The sequence below is a fragment of the Simochromis diagramma genome, unplaced genomic scaffold, assembly GCF_900408965.1.
Source record: "Simochromis diagramma unplaced genomic scaffold, fSimDia1.1 OVJJ01000603.1, whole genome shotgun sequence".
NCBI lineage: Eukaryota > Metazoa > Chordata > Actinopteri > Cichliformes > Cichlidae > Simochromis > Simochromis diagramma.
This window is the reverse complement of record NW_024387414.1, coordinates 15,113,924-15,130,992: the sequence shown is the minus strand read 5'-3', so window position 1 is coordinate 15,130,992 and position 17,069 is coordinate 15,113,924. Positions and strand designations below refer to the sequence as shown.

The 17,069-nt window shown below is 38.1% G+C and overlaps 1 protein-coding gene across 1 annotated transcript in view; it reads right to left on the bottom strand.

Moving 5' to 3' along the window:
• Window positions 1–349: 349 nt before the first annotated feature.
• Window positions 350–17,069, bottom strand: part of LOC120721224 (CUB and sushi domain-containing protein 1-like) — a 412,254-nt gene continuing 395,534 nt past the window's right edge. Inside the window, 11 exon segments of the mRNA XM_040011416.1 lie at window positions 350–3,592; window positions 7,325–7,451; window positions 7,684–7,771; window positions 9,657–9,769; window positions 11,799–11,960; window positions 12,603–12,665; window positions 13,170–13,349; window positions 13,540–13,651; window positions 14,526–14,599; window positions 16,526–16,632; window positions 16,989–17,055. Coding sequence (XP_039867350.1) covers window positions 3,433–3,592; window positions 7,325–7,451; window positions 7,684–7,771; window positions 9,657–9,769; window positions 11,799–11,960; window positions 12,603–12,665; window positions 13,170–13,349; window positions 13,540–13,651; window positions 14,526–14,599; window positions 16,526–16,632; window positions 16,989–17,055 — 1,253 coding nt within the window. The 3' untranslated portion in view covers window positions 350–3,432.

The window sequence follows — 17,069 nt, the reverse complement described above, 5'->3', positions numbered from 1 at the left end:
ATTATTATCATTATCTACTCACCATTTCATACTGTGTGAATGAATGAATAGGCGTAGATGAACACATACATGGGACATGGGAAACATAAATAAAATAAAATTTTGGACAATTAAAAAAAAAATTGCGTAAGGTTAAAGCAAATTCTTGACGTATAAAAACAATGACTCAATGTTGTGCATGGAGTGTGGAACAGGAAACAGACCTAAAGACAACGACAGACGATAAAAGCAGTTAACATCTGTGATTTAAACCAAGTGCAGCATCTTTCGAAAAATAAAAATATTTTGAGAGGACACTGCGAGAAATAACAAGCTTGGTAAGCGACTTGAAACTACCGGATCTTTTTTGAATCCTGAAAACCGATTGATGCTAGAACAGCGTTTTGATTCAAAATAGCAGGAAATTAAGCCGACTGGGGTCGCACTCACTAAGCTTGTGTATTTGTTGCAGTGAGGTTCCAGCATTGATAAGCAGGACGTAACTTACTCTCTGCACACGAGGTATTTCTCAAACAATGGAGGGGCTCAGGGGACGATAACTATCGACAACAATAATTGTGCATGTTGTCTTCATGCTGTATCTTTTTGTCCTCTGTGGTAAATTACCAATTCTCAACGCAAATAGGTTGTGCGCTCTTTAAAAAGGTGTGTTCAAACAAGATAATGTGCATCAGATATTTGATGTGTCGAAACGATGCATGACAATGTGTGTCGAAAGAGCGTCTTTAAAGAGCGTTACAGAAACAGTCACTTGTTATTCCTGAAAGCTCACACAATCAACGGCTACAACTGTAGCAGTAGAATCCTCTGAATTCGATATACTATATATCTAACACTGTAAATATTCGAGCAACACAAAGTTCACGTACAAAATTGTACATGTAGTCCTCACATTCTCACGTTATAAAAAACTGACAGATTTGATAGTTTAAATAAGTAGTTTTTCTCACTGAATGGGGAGTCTGAAGATAGAAACTGCTTCAAAGTCTGGTGATGTAGCACTGAATACTTCTGTATCACTGGCCAGATGGCAGCAGGATAAAGAGGCAGTGACTGGGGTGGGTATTGCCTTCTGGTCTCCTTTGAGTTCTGCACAAACGCCTCCCCAATATCACTGATTATTGGTAAAATGACTACCGGTGATGCTCTCCTGCTACAGAGCCTTCTGGTCTTGGGCCATGTGCATCCCATATCAGTAACGTGGCACCAATGTTTCACTGGGACCAAACTGCACATTATAAAATCTTTTTGAAAGATTGTATTTAAAGTGTTAGATATTACTAACAATTTTCAGTATGAGCTTTCAGAAACAGCAACGTTTCTAAATGGCAGGACAACATTTCCTTTCCTGCTTGGAGGTCTACAGGTAAACTATTCCCAACTTTCTGGTTGGCTAGCGTGTTGTCATGGCAACAAAATAAACAACAGTATAGCATGTGGTCACACCTTCTGCTTACAGGGAGTGTGAAATATAAATGTGTATATACAAACACTCTGTAACCCTGTATTTAATCATTTTTGTCATCTTTTTAAAGATAGAAGTTTTTGAATAAAATGCTATTTTTTAATTACTCATTTTCCAAACCCATTTCAGACCCAAAAATTATTCGTTTTTTTTTTTTTCATAACCCAGTCAGAAAAACACACTAGTGCAAAATTTGTGCGGTTTATATAAAGTTTATATTTTGGGGTCCCCGGCAGCAGTGGTTTGGGAAGTCCCATGGGGCCACTGGGGTTTTGAACATACGAGTCTGTTCATCAATATCTTCACTGAAGAAAAATGCCAGAAGAGACAATAAGAGGCTATTTGCCTCTGCTTCCACAGCAACATGTCCTCCTTCCAGCACGACTGACAGAGGTGTCTATCTGTCCTTTTGTTTGCGTCTGTCAGTCAAAGAATCTGTCAATCAGTTCATCTATTTCTGATTTTGTGGCTGGAGAGTATATAAAATCAGTCATTTCCTGACTGATAGTCCCGATCAGAGCTATGAGAAGACAATTCATTTCCTGGATTTGGCTACAGCTGATTGCAGCAGTCGACGATCCTGACAGCTTATTGCCTCCAGGCTTCCACTTGTTCAGCCACCAAGCACAGAATCCTGGCTAGTTTAAGAACGAGAATCAGTTGTCTGACTCCTTGATTGTATTAGACAGGCCTCTGGAAACCAGTCCACAGCGTACACCAACCGGGCAACTCAAATGTCTGGTTTTCTGGTTTATCTCAGCTTGCCTAGTCCTACTGTGGAATATTGTATTAAGTTGACTGCATGTATTTTGTACCTTTATATAATCATATTTGAAAATGTTCAATTGACATCTAAAATAAGTCCACAGGTTCTGATACTGAACTTTGTTTGCACAAGCCTGATTTGGTATGTTTTAGCCTAATAAGTTGCTATCTACTGTGTGTAGACATTATTAGAAAAGGCGAAATAAGGTAAAGACAATTACAGAAACCCATAATTAACTGACAACTAAACTTTACTAACTCTGTGATTGTCCTGCTATATTGAACCCAACTCGTTCAGATCTCCAAATAGGCTAAAACATCGTCAAAACTTCACTGCAGCTTCTACTTGACCCTGGCTTGATTAGCACTCGTCCATCACAATTAACACTAATTTCATTCCAGTGTCCAGGACTGAATGAGAGTGTTATTATGTCAGTATGTTTTGTCGATCTTACAGCAGTCTGTGCAATCACTGTTATTTTTTGAATAGACTCTGTTAAAGTGTCATTACATCTCAGGGTATAGTCCTGTCAAGTCCCATATAAAGGAAATCCAGAAAGAGGTATATCTACATATATGAACCATCTAATGTCTGGAGGGTGGATGAGTTTCCCCTGAGGTCTGAACCTCAAATGAGTCAAACCCATTCCTGGCCTGCAGCAGGGGAGTTCGTAAGGGGCACCGGGCTAGATCAGCATGAACAAGTTTAATTGTAGAGGGGATTTCAGAGGCCCATATGACACTGGCCATATAAAACTCTTTCTATAAGAAGGTTGCGAAAAAACACGTCAGCCAAAACTGGACAAACATGTTCTTTCAGGGAATTTAATTAATTGTATCCTAAATCTGTGTTTTTCCCTAATGTCTGAATTATAGCATTGGATCTCCTGAACAACAGACATTGTGTTACTTGATGACGTCATTGTCTCCTCCCATTCTTATAGGTTCCAACTGATTTCTCCCTTTTTCCTCTTTCAGACTACAGGGGGGTATTATCCTTGTTCAGGTAGGAAGTGGAGTAGAGCTGCATCACTGTGCAGATGATGCTGTACGAGGACCAGCTTGCTACACAGCGACTGCTCATGGTGACGAGTCCAAATCCTAAGTTAGTCCTTTTGTTTTTGTTTGGTTAAACCACACTGCAGACTACAGCAATGGATGCTGGACTGAACCACTGTATGGGCAGTGGCATGATAGCTGGACTATACCACAGTGCAGACGGTATTGAGTGTGGTATCAAATCGAACTGCCTTAGCCTCAGTGGGTTTCATGTTGGTGTCATACATTGGATTTTCAAATGATGCCTGACCATTGGAGCTCTCGTGGCCAACATAGCCATTGAACTGGACCTTTGGACGTGTCCTAAAAGAGAAAAGAAAAATGCCATTGCATGAGTTACACAGAGCTACTTTTTTAAACTTTATTAAATGGTCAGGAACAAAAAATACACTACAACCGAAAGTGGACGGGAACTGAAACACAAATGGAAAAGTAAACTATGCAGTAAAACAGCACAACAGTCATATTTTCAATCCAGGAAGAATTTACACAAGCCTGTGAAACTGTTTACCTAAGAAAACGTTTTTGCACACAGACTGTCCAACATTTAGAACAAAAAACAATCAAACCAGCCATCAGTTATTGAGCCTCAAGGTTTAGTGACTGATACACTACAGTGAGTAGTAGTAGTAGTGAATTGAACCAGAGCCAAAAATGCTAGAGAATCAGGTGGCTCTGCTTGTGCTGGATTTCATGCTGTACACAAACTGGTACACAATGGGAGTGCTCTCTGTCACTTGCCCTTTTGAACACACATTTAAAATATTCTCTGAAAGCACTCGTTAATATTTATCTCACATTTAAGCTTAGATTTTAGTTTTTATATACAAATATTTGCAATTCTATTAAAAAAACACATTTTTAGCATTTATGTTCAGAAACATTCATCAGCAACAGCTCTGTCACTGTTTGTCTTCTGGCTCAACCTGAACAAACTCTTATATTTGCTGAAAACAAATATATACATTGATGTTTTACAGAAAGGTACATAGAAGCCCTGAGCGAATTTAAAATGCATGAATATAGCAGGAAGTAAATAAATTATGTTCCATTATGGCTGCTCCCCCTGGTGGAAACATGAGATATAATTTTTTTTCCCTACATACTACTTAAGGGCGTTACCACTTGTGGCTGCACTGACTACATTGCTCGCAGGGGATCTCATTATGGCCACATACCAGCGGGGGACCAGCCAAGGATCGGACAAAGATCCACCATGCTCCTTTCATGGACTAGCGCACTGTTTAAGTGTCTGTGGTGTGTTTCTGAATGCATTTTATATTTGAATTTTGAAAGAAACACTTTGTGCAAAGTAGCAGCTCTTCTCTGAAGTCAAGGTGAGAACGCTTAGCTTTTCTTGGGAGTGAAAAGTTAGCTGTTAAAAAAAAGACTATTGCTGTATTAATTCAGTTTTATGCCTTATTGAGGATTTTAACTTCAAACCCCCCCAAAAAGAAAACAATTAATGGACAGCAGAATGGCCGAGTTTCACTACTTAAGAGAAAGTCATCTAAGTGTAATGGTTAAGAATTAACTTTTTATTTACCATATTTATTTTTGCCAAATATAGCTGTAAAATGAAATTTAAAAGAAAAAAGAAATGACTCCTCTCTGTCATGTCAGCTGGCTTGTTATGCATGTTGGTCTGAAACTTTACCCTTAAGGTTAAAGGAGCAAACTTTGTAATAGGAATTTTCTAGTAAAAATCTACAAATTGCAGTGAAAATTTACGGCAGGAATGAGAGCATGTACCATAACACTCTGGTTTGAGTAGTGTGGCCGCCCAGTGCCCATCCACTGCTCTTAGATGAGCATATCAGCATGCAAACTGCCATCATCCAATAGCACCAGTTCAAAAATATGCAAATTTATTATTACTCAGCCTGCTTGATTTTTTTTTTTTTAAGAAAGTTACTGCAGGGGTTCAAACAGATATACTATATGACAACCTCCCTCTAATTTGACTGTTTGTCGCCGATTAAATTTTTGGATAATCAGGTCCTATAATCCAGTTAGATGTAATCACTTACTCCCAGACCCTGTGGAACTATTAGCAGGGAGGAGCACTGCAGCAAAAACGCTGTTTGACTCTGACCTCATTAAGAGTGTATGTACGTGTGTGTGTGCACGGGTAGAAATCCAACCCTGGGGAACCACTAAGCCTACCCTACATGCTCAACCCATTACTTTACAAAACTGCACACAGTAACACACACTGCAGACCTCCCTGCGTGGCAGTAGCTTAAATTGCTGCACTGGTCATGGCTGTAGGTGCAATAGTTTAATTTTATTGGTAGAATGAAAAATGGCAACCATAATTGCTTTGACAGTATTATAGATACTGTGCAGACATATGGGCCAGAGCAAGAAAACTCTAGTGTCACCCACTCACACCTTAGTTTTAGTGAATAAGCTAGTAGTATAAGCTACTACCATACATTCTCTGTACTGTACATTATCTTCTGTTGGCTTGCCATTATGTCGGCTAGGCATGATGATAGGCTCGCCACGCTAACTTTTCCATCCTGCTACCGTTTTAGTGAGGATTTTTTTTTCCATTATAGGTAATAAAAGACAAGCAATTTTAAAAAGCAAACATTTCACGTGCTTTGATCGACCCATTTCTATCAGGTCATATACTGCACTTCTTCTTGATGACATGATGCTGACAGAAGGATGACAATGAGATCAAAGACAAAATAAAATGCCCTTTTTTACAAACTTTAAATGACTGCTGTTTTAACAAAGTAGGGCTGCACTATTTTAAAAAAAACATTTCTTTGTTTTTTGGAAGGGAGAAAATAAAGGCTCCCCCAAAATCACCTTTAGTGAATAAGGAGAGTCCTGTTATTCCAATAACTTCTGAAGTGAAACTTATTTTGGTTCTAATTGATTTCGTTTTCAATTTATTTCCCTCACTTCAGAGCAACATTTTGGGGTAACTGTGCAGCCTTACTAAACAGCACAAAGAAAAGTCTGAAAACTAAAAATAATAGATGAGAAGTTTGACGGAGGATGTGGCGGCGGGCGGAGGTCTGGTTGTTGTTTGAACCAGATGGATGACAGGTGCCAGTCTTACCTGCCGCCAGGCCCCCAGGTATCTTTTGGTCTCTCATTGTCATCTGTGTCAGCAGACAATGTCCTGCATACAACCATCAGCTTTAATATACATCAACCAGCATTGCACATTGCTAACTGGCAATCAGGTTGTATAACAAATGTGATGCAATGATAGAGTCACTAGGCTAGAAGACTAATGAGTGCATATTATGCAAAATGTGCTGTTTGTCTGTGCAAATCTGCATGACCCTGTGCACATCCGTTGGCATACGAGCCTTCACCCAATGTTAACTAAAGCATAGCAAAATACATGCAACTATTGCGCAAGCTAAAATAGGTCTAAATAGACTCTACAAGGCTCATTGCATACTAAAAGCTGTAGCACAGAGCTACCATAAATGACAAGCCAACAGATTAATGTGTGTTAGCGTCCATAGTCTAAGCTGCAAAAGATGACTTTGTAAAACTTTGACTGATTACAGCAATGTCCTCAAACTGTAAAACCTCACACAAGTCTTAAACAGAAAACATCGAGATGACATTTTACCCTCAGTATAGTCCTGAATTATCTGGCATCTTAAGTCACTGTAAGCCTGCTGTGAACTTTCTAGGAACAATAATTAATATCTGAGGTCAATCAGATTTAACCCACGTGGGCTTAGAGTTTAAAAGCTATAATTACATTTTTCAAATGTCTGTAAACCTGTCTGTGCTAAAATGTATCAAATTGCCACCTTCTCAACTCAATTAGGGACAAAGAACGCATAAACGGATTGCTTTCAAAAATGTATAATTAATCTCTTTAGGACTGGTTGTACTTTGTGAGTCTCAAAAGATGCATGGTTAAGTTTTGGTGTCAGCCCATTTAGAATGAGAAGTATGGAGATTGAAGAAAAGCCAGAACACCTGCTTTGTATTCTACTCTGCTGCTCGTCTGTTTTTCCTTGAAGGACTGATGTTGATGATATAGCTTACCTGTGCTTGTAGAGGTAGAAGGCAAATCCGGAGAGGATAAGGGCAAAGAAAGGAACTAAGATGGCTGCTGCCACAGAGCTGCTGTTTGTGTAAGGGTTTGATGGGTCCATCGGCATGGTTACAGGGTCTAGGGACAAAGACACAGATGAATCAACACATGCATAAACTCCTGCACACAAACACCTCCTTGTGCATGGTTAAAAGAAGCTTTCTGCATTGTTAGTTTCTCTCCTGTGTCTATTTAGGCTTAAGCGACATTCATTTTATATGATTTAACTGATAAAAAGACCTCATTAATATTAAATCTTTTAGTGCTTCCATAATGTTAATACTGATGGTGACATTACAAAAATGCCCACCTTGTCTTGTCAGATAGAACTTGCCAAAATCTTTACTGTGAATATGGCCCTGGTAGACAAACGTCTTCTGGTCCGATTCAGCAGTAACCTGAAAAACAGAAGTACAATTTAATAGGAACTTATATTACTGTGAAGTATATTGTTAATGTAATATACAGTATACTGCATGCAGCCACAATTTGCATGATCAATTATTTAAAGTGTTGTTTTTATAAAATGCATTAATGTAATAAATTCAATAAACGGTTTCATGTTGGGTATACTTTTGATGTACTACCCTTGACAGTATAATGGTTCGGTATTTAACACTATCTTCTCACAGCAAGAAATTTATGGGTTTGAATCTGGTGGTGAAAATTCTTCTCTATAAATCTTGCCAAAATGGTGACTTGAACACATTTATTTAGATGTAAACCCTTCATGCCATTTTGTTACATAAGCACAATGTCCTTCTTCCTGTTCGAAGGGAGTTTTTCCTTCCCACTCTCACCAGCTGCTAGCATAAAGTGAGCTGTTTGGTTCTTGGGATTTTCCTTCTATTACTGTAAGTTCTTTACCTTATAATACAGTGGCATGACAAAACTGAATTGAACTGAAGCCTGTTTATTCATGGAGTTCCTCCATGTACTCCAGCTTCCTTCCTCAGTCCGAAGTGTTGCCGGTAGGTTAACTGGCAATTCTAAATTTGCTGTAGGTGTGAATGTGAGAGTGTGTGTCTTTGTTAGCCCTGTGATGGAGTGGCACCTGTCCCGGGTGCTTCTTTGACAGGTGAGACAGGCTGAAGCCCTCCTGCAACCTGAAAACGGGTTGATGGATGAATACCACATCCTCTACACTGTGCTCCATATTCCGCTCTCTATCAACCCCCTTTGCTCCACTGTTCATCTAGTTCAGAATTTGAGGACTGCTTTATTCCGAGGTCAACAATCAAAATTTCATCTTCTGACTGTAAGATTGTCTTTTTCGGGAATCGGAATCTCACCGAGCCACGCCATCACTTTCTTTCATTTGCATCCAGATTAGCTGTCTGTCTGTGTGTCCATCATTCCTTCCTTCATTCTTTCTGACACTTCTTTCCTTCATGTGTGTCTACAACAATCTTTTACAGTTCCTACACACAGTTACTCAGTTTTTCACTTCTCCTCTCTGTCAACATGTCAAACATGACCAGCTGTCTGTCAAATTTCTCAGCGATACAATATGTAGACCAAAAAAGTCCCAGCTTTGAATATCAATTTTGAGGTTGCATATTTCTTCACATTTGCATCACATAATGAAAAAGTGGGCTTTTTTTTCATTATTTGTCTGGTTTTCTTAATCAAAGCAGTTGGAAACTAATGTATACAACCTTACGTGTCAAAAAGAAATTTGGGATACATGGAGAAAATGTGGAATAATTATTGAATAACTCAGCTCCAGATTTGTGATCCTGTGGAGAGTTACATGCTGGAACAATATCGTGTTGAGGATATTAACTTCTGGAGTTATACACATGCCTGGGCATCTCATGGTGACAACAAGCCGTGTCCAAATTCACTCCCACTGATTCATTCCTGCCTGTATGACAGACAGGCAGCTGTTTACTGAGCAGTAAAGTGACACCATCATTTTGTGAAGCATTGCACAAAGTCAGTTTCCACAATTAGAAATGCAAGGATTTGTTCTGAAATATGCTATAATGGGTGGTACAGGCACACCTCTTAAAATGCCCAGCTGGGAGTACTTAATAGTGCTTTAGAGGCACAGATTTTTTTCAGCTCCGATGCTTTGGTTGCTATGATACGGAATATCCACAAAAAGAAATGTGTTTCCAGTACCTGACTCTAGATGACTGATGCTTACTTGGTGGATTCAGAACAACGAAATCTTTATATCTGTATTATTATATTATATATATATCCATGTCACAACGCACCTCTTTGACAAGAAGCAAAAAATGCTTGATACGGGAAAAGAAGAGGAAGTTTTCTTACATATCCATCCATGGCCCAGTTGTCATTCTTAAACTTGCTGTAGTAGTGCTCTGTTGGCCCTTTCACCTGGTAGACCTTCAATAGCAGCTGGTTTTCCTCTGTCTTGTAGGTACCTGGATAGAGATAGAGAACAGTTAAATATACCAATAGCTTGGCTAGCGCCTTGTGTTTTTTTGTTAGCGGCTCAAATGTTAGAAAGCAGTTAGAAATGCAAAGAGAAAGACACAGAGGCAAAGGTGCAACTGGAAATTGAGAAAGCAAACAGGAAGAAGAAGACACTTTGACACTGTTTAATGATCATACTCTATTTTCTTCACCAGGCACATGACACATTACGAACGAAAAAGTGGCATTTACCCTTCAGCTACACGTCTCTACTTGGTTAACTACACAACACAAAACTGCTGCTGTTTAATATGACAAGTCCATTTAAGTGAGACATCAGAAATCTAAGATGAAGTTACTCGACTGGCTGACAGTTAAATTCCATTTTTTACCAACTAGTAATTTTTTTAACACATAAATCTACGGTTCATATAAATTAAACAGAACAGTGTTTAGAAAAATGTGCAATATAAAGGAACGTGCCAGATTTAACATAGATACCAATGATGCTTTGCTAATATTGTGCAAAGAAAATCAGATCTTTAATAACCTGCTATGTATTTGCACCTATAGCAGCGCTGCTTCTGTGATATTTACACTACATTTAATATATGCAAATCTTACCTCACTGACAACAAAGTCAGTGCTATGAGAAAGTTCAGACCTTCACATCGTATAAAATCAAGTAATTTTTTTAAACTTTTTTCTATATTTGAGATTTTGTCACTCTGTATTTCTGTATATTTTGCTGGGAAAATGGGTCCAATGTAAACATAATTGGAAATAATAGGCAAAAAAGGGAGACAAAAACTTAAGAGCGTGATAATCACTATTTGGTATGACCACCTTTATTCTTCAACACAGCCAGGAATAGTTCTCCAAGTTTCTTAAAGGACATTCCAAAGGTCTTCTTTGGATGTTGGCTGCCTTTTGTTCCATTCTCTGTAAAGATGATCCCACACTGCTTCAATAGGTCCGGGGTTTGAGGAAGACAATCCATGACTCAGTGTTCCATTGTGGTTTTTTTAATGCAAGTATGCGTTTACTATATTGGAAGTGTGAGTGGGATCACTGTTATGATGAAAAATTAAGCTCTTGCCAATCAGTGGCTTTCCAGGCATTACTGCATGGTCGATTCTTGACAGGCATACTTCCACGAAACCATTTCTGATCCACTGAACAGCCGCATGTATCTCTCTGGTCCTGTGTCAGGGTTTTGCTCTATGTTTTTCCTATTCCTTAAGGACATGACTTTCAAATAATGTTCATCTGCTATAGACAAATTATTTGGTCCTTCACTTTCTTCTTTTGTGCTCTGTTTGTCCTGGTTCCTTGTTGTTTTAAGGACATACTGCACACCATGTTGAGATTTGCCAAATTTGTGGCAGCAGCTCTTTGGGAATCACTTTGTTATTGCAAAAATACTATTTTATGCCTGTTGAACTGTGTTACTTTTTGTTATTTTTCACAGATTCAACTAAAGAAAAGGGAACAAATTATGTGCTTTTGCAACAGGCTGCTAGTAACAAAGTGTCTAAAGATGCTATTTAAAATGGACTTTTTGCCACATTTTCTGTTATGTGTATATAAAACTGTGGTTTATCCCTTAAGTAAGATGCCTCCTTTGTGCTTGAATGAATTGTCAGCCAGTCCTAAGCGACCATTAAAATAAATAAATAAATAAACATTCTTCTGGAAATGGTCCGGTGAAAGACCATTTAAAAAAAAAAAAAAAAAAAAACACGAGGCCGGGCTCCTTGGAAACAAAATGAAAAGAAATAAGTGGTGGCTCAAGACTATTACACATCGGTGTATTTCAAATATAATTTATGACTTGTAATACTTACATCAGGCTTTGTTTAACTGAAGCAACAAACTGACTCAAGTGTTTCTTGGTTCTGTTTTATGTATAAAACTGCATTAATGTGTTTCACACAGTCTGAAAGTAGAGCACTAGCTCCTCTCTAACAACACTCAAAGCAAATTTATGAACGTGAATAATAAATTTGGCTTTGAGTGCTTCCTTTCTTGTTTTACCTGACAATCTGATGGACACGCCGCTGGTTTCCAGTAATGTGACGTTGACTCGACCACTGGTATCATTGAACCCAGTAACTGTAAAGGCAGTGGCCTGTCTCTTCCCAAGGTACTCATAGAAGCCGCTCCACTCAGAGTTCGGAGAGAAGACATCCACTGGAACTGCAATGAAGTCAAAGGTACAAAACAGGAGGGAATCTAAAGTTTAGCATTTGCTGTTGCTATCAATATCATTAATGTCACACTGTTTTTTGGATATTTTTGTCAGCTATAATCTGCACCCTTTCCCTGTTAACACTAAATAACATTAAAGGTCACAAACAGGGAAGAAACATTTATTATTATTAGGATTAGTCTTAAATATTTCACAAGACAAGACACAGCACTTCTACCTTTTAGTTACTTCATAATTGAACAGGCCAGTGTGAGTTTGTCTGAATCCTACATTTAGAAACAGGACTTCTTTAAAACACAGCAGCTGCAGGATTCATGGAAGATCAAAACTGTCTCCTTCTAAATGCATATATTGATTACAAAATCCTACTTAAAACCCATAAGGCATTAAGTGGTATTTCACCTGAATGTTTTCACTGATTTATTTGCTGCATCTCAGCTGTACTTCACAGCATTTCACTGTCATCCTATAAAATCAAAAAGCTCTGTGGAATGAACACTCACTGCAATCTCAAAACCCTCTTTGAGGAATACTTTGTCTCAATCTTGTTTATCAAAGCGCAATTGAATGAACTCTGTTACAAACATGGATAACACGGTACATTTGTGGTGTAAGTGAACTCTGCATACCACGAATCTTGTTCTTTTGGACATCTGTATCTCCTCTGCCTTTGGGATTGACTTTGACTCCAACTGAAACATTAAAAAAAAAAACCCCACAGAGATAAATGCTGTTTGCTTGACATTTAAAGTTATGCAGAGAGAGCATTTGGTAGATTTGGGAAAATATATGTATGTGACGGGACTGAGCAAACAGGAAAAGCACATGTTAAAAAAAACCCATTATCTAATTGCTTTGCCATGTGCTACTTCAAGACAAGAGGCAGAAAACTGCTGGCAGTCCATTTCCTGTCTGGGTATTATTGTCTTGTTGCTATACACTTGTATATCACAACATTCACAGCCATCAGTTCCTCATCTTTGAGAACAGATAGCGCTATGAGTATGTGATAAAAAAATATCAACAACAACAACATTCATACGCCTGAGGCTGATTTCCCAGAGCACGGAAATAATATTAGTGTGATAAGCTGTATTTATCTTAAACCATATGGGAATATGACATCCATTCTAGATTTTAGGCAACATATCAGCACATTTTACAAGCAGTGCATTTTCAAGATACAATCTGAATACCTTTGCAGAGCGGTGGTTTTCCTGACCATCTACCATCACTTTTACAGGCTCTGTGCTCTGAGCCCCCAGCCAGATAGAAACCTTCTTGACAGGTGTAGATCAGAGTGTATCCCAAGGTAGGGAGGTCCATAGATCGAACATCTACATTACTGGGGGTCTCTGGCTGTCTGCATGAATGGGCTGAGTGACAGGGAGGGGAAAGAGCAGTTATCATAAACACATCCATGCTTTAGTTTAAAACAAGATAGGAAGTTTTTCTCCATTAAATTACAAATACAACCACCAACACTGACTTTAATTAGCTCAAGTTGGGTTTTTTTACTGATGTGCCGAAGATACAAATGTGATTGTGCACGGAGTTTTTCCTTACCTATACACTCAGGTTGAGTTCCACTCCAGGTCAGGTTTTCTAGGCATGTTCTTGTCGTTGAACCGAGGATGTGGTAGTTTTTGCGGCACTTGAAGGAAATCTTACTGCCAACCTATTTATCATAAAAAGCATGATAAAAAGTCTTCCCCCAGCCTCTAAAACTCCATATAGTAATCACAATAGTCATTCATCTTGAACGTACCGCTAAAACCTTATAGCACATCCATTTTTCTAACTTTTGTTGCGATCATGAAGTTTATCAAACATTTAAACTTCGATTTTTGCTCCTGCATCACGTGCTGTGTCTGTGTTGTAGTACTGTACTGGTGTTAGTAGTCCTCCTACTCTTTATAGAGTTGTCAGGGGAAATATGATATGAAGATGATATCCAATTATGCCTTCACAAATTGAAGGATTTGCATGTTTGCTTAAACTCCATTAAGGATTGGACAGCCAATATATTCCATCAACACATTCTTATCTCTTCTCCAGACAGCTTGGTGCAAAGATAAAAGAACCTTAAAAACTTTGAGCGTTAGCTTTTCCCTGGTGTTTACTTTTCACTTGCATATGAAGTCTCTGATTCTTGGTTCAGACCTACAGTACTTAATCTCATTTGAGGATGCATGCATGAAAGTGGTAGAACATTGATGCCATTTGTTCACAAATTATGCTGAATTTTCTTTTATATAACACTTCCTGAGATACTTGTAGTGGCCCTTCATCATGTTAACAAAATATCTGCAAAACTGCCAAAGTTAAACATTAATCCCATCATTTTAGTAAAATAAAGTGCTTACTTTTCACAATCTTTTATCTGAAAGTGCATACTTACAGTATAATATTGAAAAAAGGAGTTAATAAATACCTCTTACTTGAAAAAAACTTCAGCTGGTGCTATAATGTTCTTACCTGAATAAATTAGTGTTCCAGATATGTAATGAATTATACATATGTTTTATAGTGCACTAATAAATGTTTCTTACTTGAAAGCCTTGGGCCATGACTGGGATACCATAAGCTGGAGTTCCTGGATCACGACAGCTGTTGAAGGCTGGGTCTGCAAAAACATTCACACAATGAACATTTTTAGAAATATTTATATCTTTTACAGTCTTTTCAATGTCATACACTTACCGGTTACTTAGTTAGGTACACTTGTTTAGCTGGTTGTTAGTGCAAATATCTAATCAGTAAATCACAGTGCAGGGCCTCAGTGTGTTTACTGTGGGCCGGTAGACATGTCCATGTCTATCAGCCTACAGTATATGGACCTGTTGAATTTCAAACTGAGCATCAGACTTTGAATGACACATGGTGTTTGGTGCCACAAATCCCTGCACATCTGTAGGGTTCACAAAATGCCTTGTTGATGCCAGAGGTCAGAGGAGAATGGCAAGGTGACTTCAAGCTGATAGGAAGACTAACTCAAATAACTGCTTGTTACAACTAAGGTATGCAAAAGAGCATATCTGACTGCACAACACACTGAAGCAGAATGGCTACAGAAGCAGAAGACCACACCAAGGTGCTGCAGCTGGTGTAATGTTGTGGGGGTACCATTCATCCCATTTGTACCAAATGGACACCACGGACTATGTGACTATTGTTTACCCATCTTCTGATGGCTTGTTTCCAACAGGTTAATGTTGTGTCATGAAGCTCAGATCATCTGAAAAATTGGATTCGTGAACAAGACGATGAGTTAACTGTAGTCAAATAGCCCCCACAGACATAAGATACTATCAGTCTAGTATAGCACCTTTGTGATGTGGTGGAACGGCAGGAGTTGTGTGATGCTATCTTGTCATTATGGCTCTGAGGAATGTTTCCAGCACCTTACTGAATCTGTGCCATGAAAAATTAAGGCAGTTCTGCAGGCAAAAGTGGATCCAGACCAGTACTTGCAAGGTGTAACTAATAAAGTCTTTTTTAAAATTGATTTTTGACTTATTGGTAAGACTTCAGGCACTTAACACAGAAGATTATTCAATGCCTCACCACTATCAGAATACATTATAGTAAATATTAAATATTAAAGTCTTAAGAAGTATAACTTTTCTATGTAAGTACCCAGTTAGTACTTAAATCTGAACAACATGCAGTAACATAGAAAAACACAATTATTTTTAGCAGAACAACGTGACAGAAATTCTGTGATGGCTGTGCTGTTCTTGCAAGACTGATTTAATTTCACTTTTTTCCTTGTAATTGTACAACTTGTTCCAAAATAAGCTCCACACTTCCAAAACAGCGAACACAAACACTTCAATTTCACATCAAAAAGTGAAGGACTGCTTTACAAGATAAAATCTTTAAAGAAACCAAATGCTGACATCAAAACTACACACTTCATCAGCTGATGAGATAATATCTTCAGCTCTAGGTATGCAGGAATACTAATGCCAAGATGTGAATATGAGTAAGCTCTACAATCTTATTTACCAATAATCTGATTTCACACAATTTTAATCATAATATGATAAAATGTTTTCCTTTGCAGTAGACAAATTGTTCATCTAAAATTGTGAAACTACTGGAATATGTATTTATGATTTATGTAAGCATTCTGTTAATGTGTCTAAGTCTTTATGCATGATTTTCTGTGTGTAATGCAAAAGTGTGTTGGGAGCAATATACTGACCAGATATCTCAATTTCCTTTAACAAACTGACACTAACGCATTTATAAAAGCCCAGAAAAGCACTGAAATCTTACACTGTTTTCTGTAAATGTCATATCATACATGATAGGTAATTTTAACTTGTTTAAGCTTACCAGATCTCAGTTTCCTGACATGTGGGAACAAAAAATCTTCTGGATGTTTATGGTTTCACGCTGGACTATCATCAAGATACTGTAAAAAGTCCTGTATCCAGTATATATGAAGTATCTACATCTAAAGCTGAGGCAGCATCTCTGTTGCATTCCTATATACATTATGGGGCATAAATATGAAGTCAGCATATTGTTTACATTTAGTTACCTATGCAAGCTGGCTGTTGGCCACTCCAACTTCCATCTGCTTGACAGACTCTGGATGCAGAGCCTACGAGCAAGTAGGGGGCATGGCAGTAGAACCTGACCTCTGACCTATGTAGGAAAGCAAATATTAAATTATAATACGAACCCCAAAATTGCACAAAATTAGGCAGTGATGAGGAATGTTAATTAATTCATCAACTTATCAAAGGGGTTTTGAAGTGAAAAATTAAATTGTGGCAGGATAATGCAAGTAAATTAGTTGCTGTGTAGAGCACAGAATGTAGGAGACATAATACAACTTTTATTCAGTAGCAATTCAGTTATGCTATTTAAAAAAAGAGAATGTATTTCAAGATAGTCGAGTCCCCATTCGGCCATGTAATACTTATGATTATAACTAAAAAGCATAACCACATTATACACTGAACTACTGTGGCTTATTCATTAACTTATAAACCACTGACCGGTATGAAAAGATATTTCCCTCTCTGAATCCTCCTCCAGGAGAGCCAGGATCACCACATAGGACAGCTTGAAAAGACATA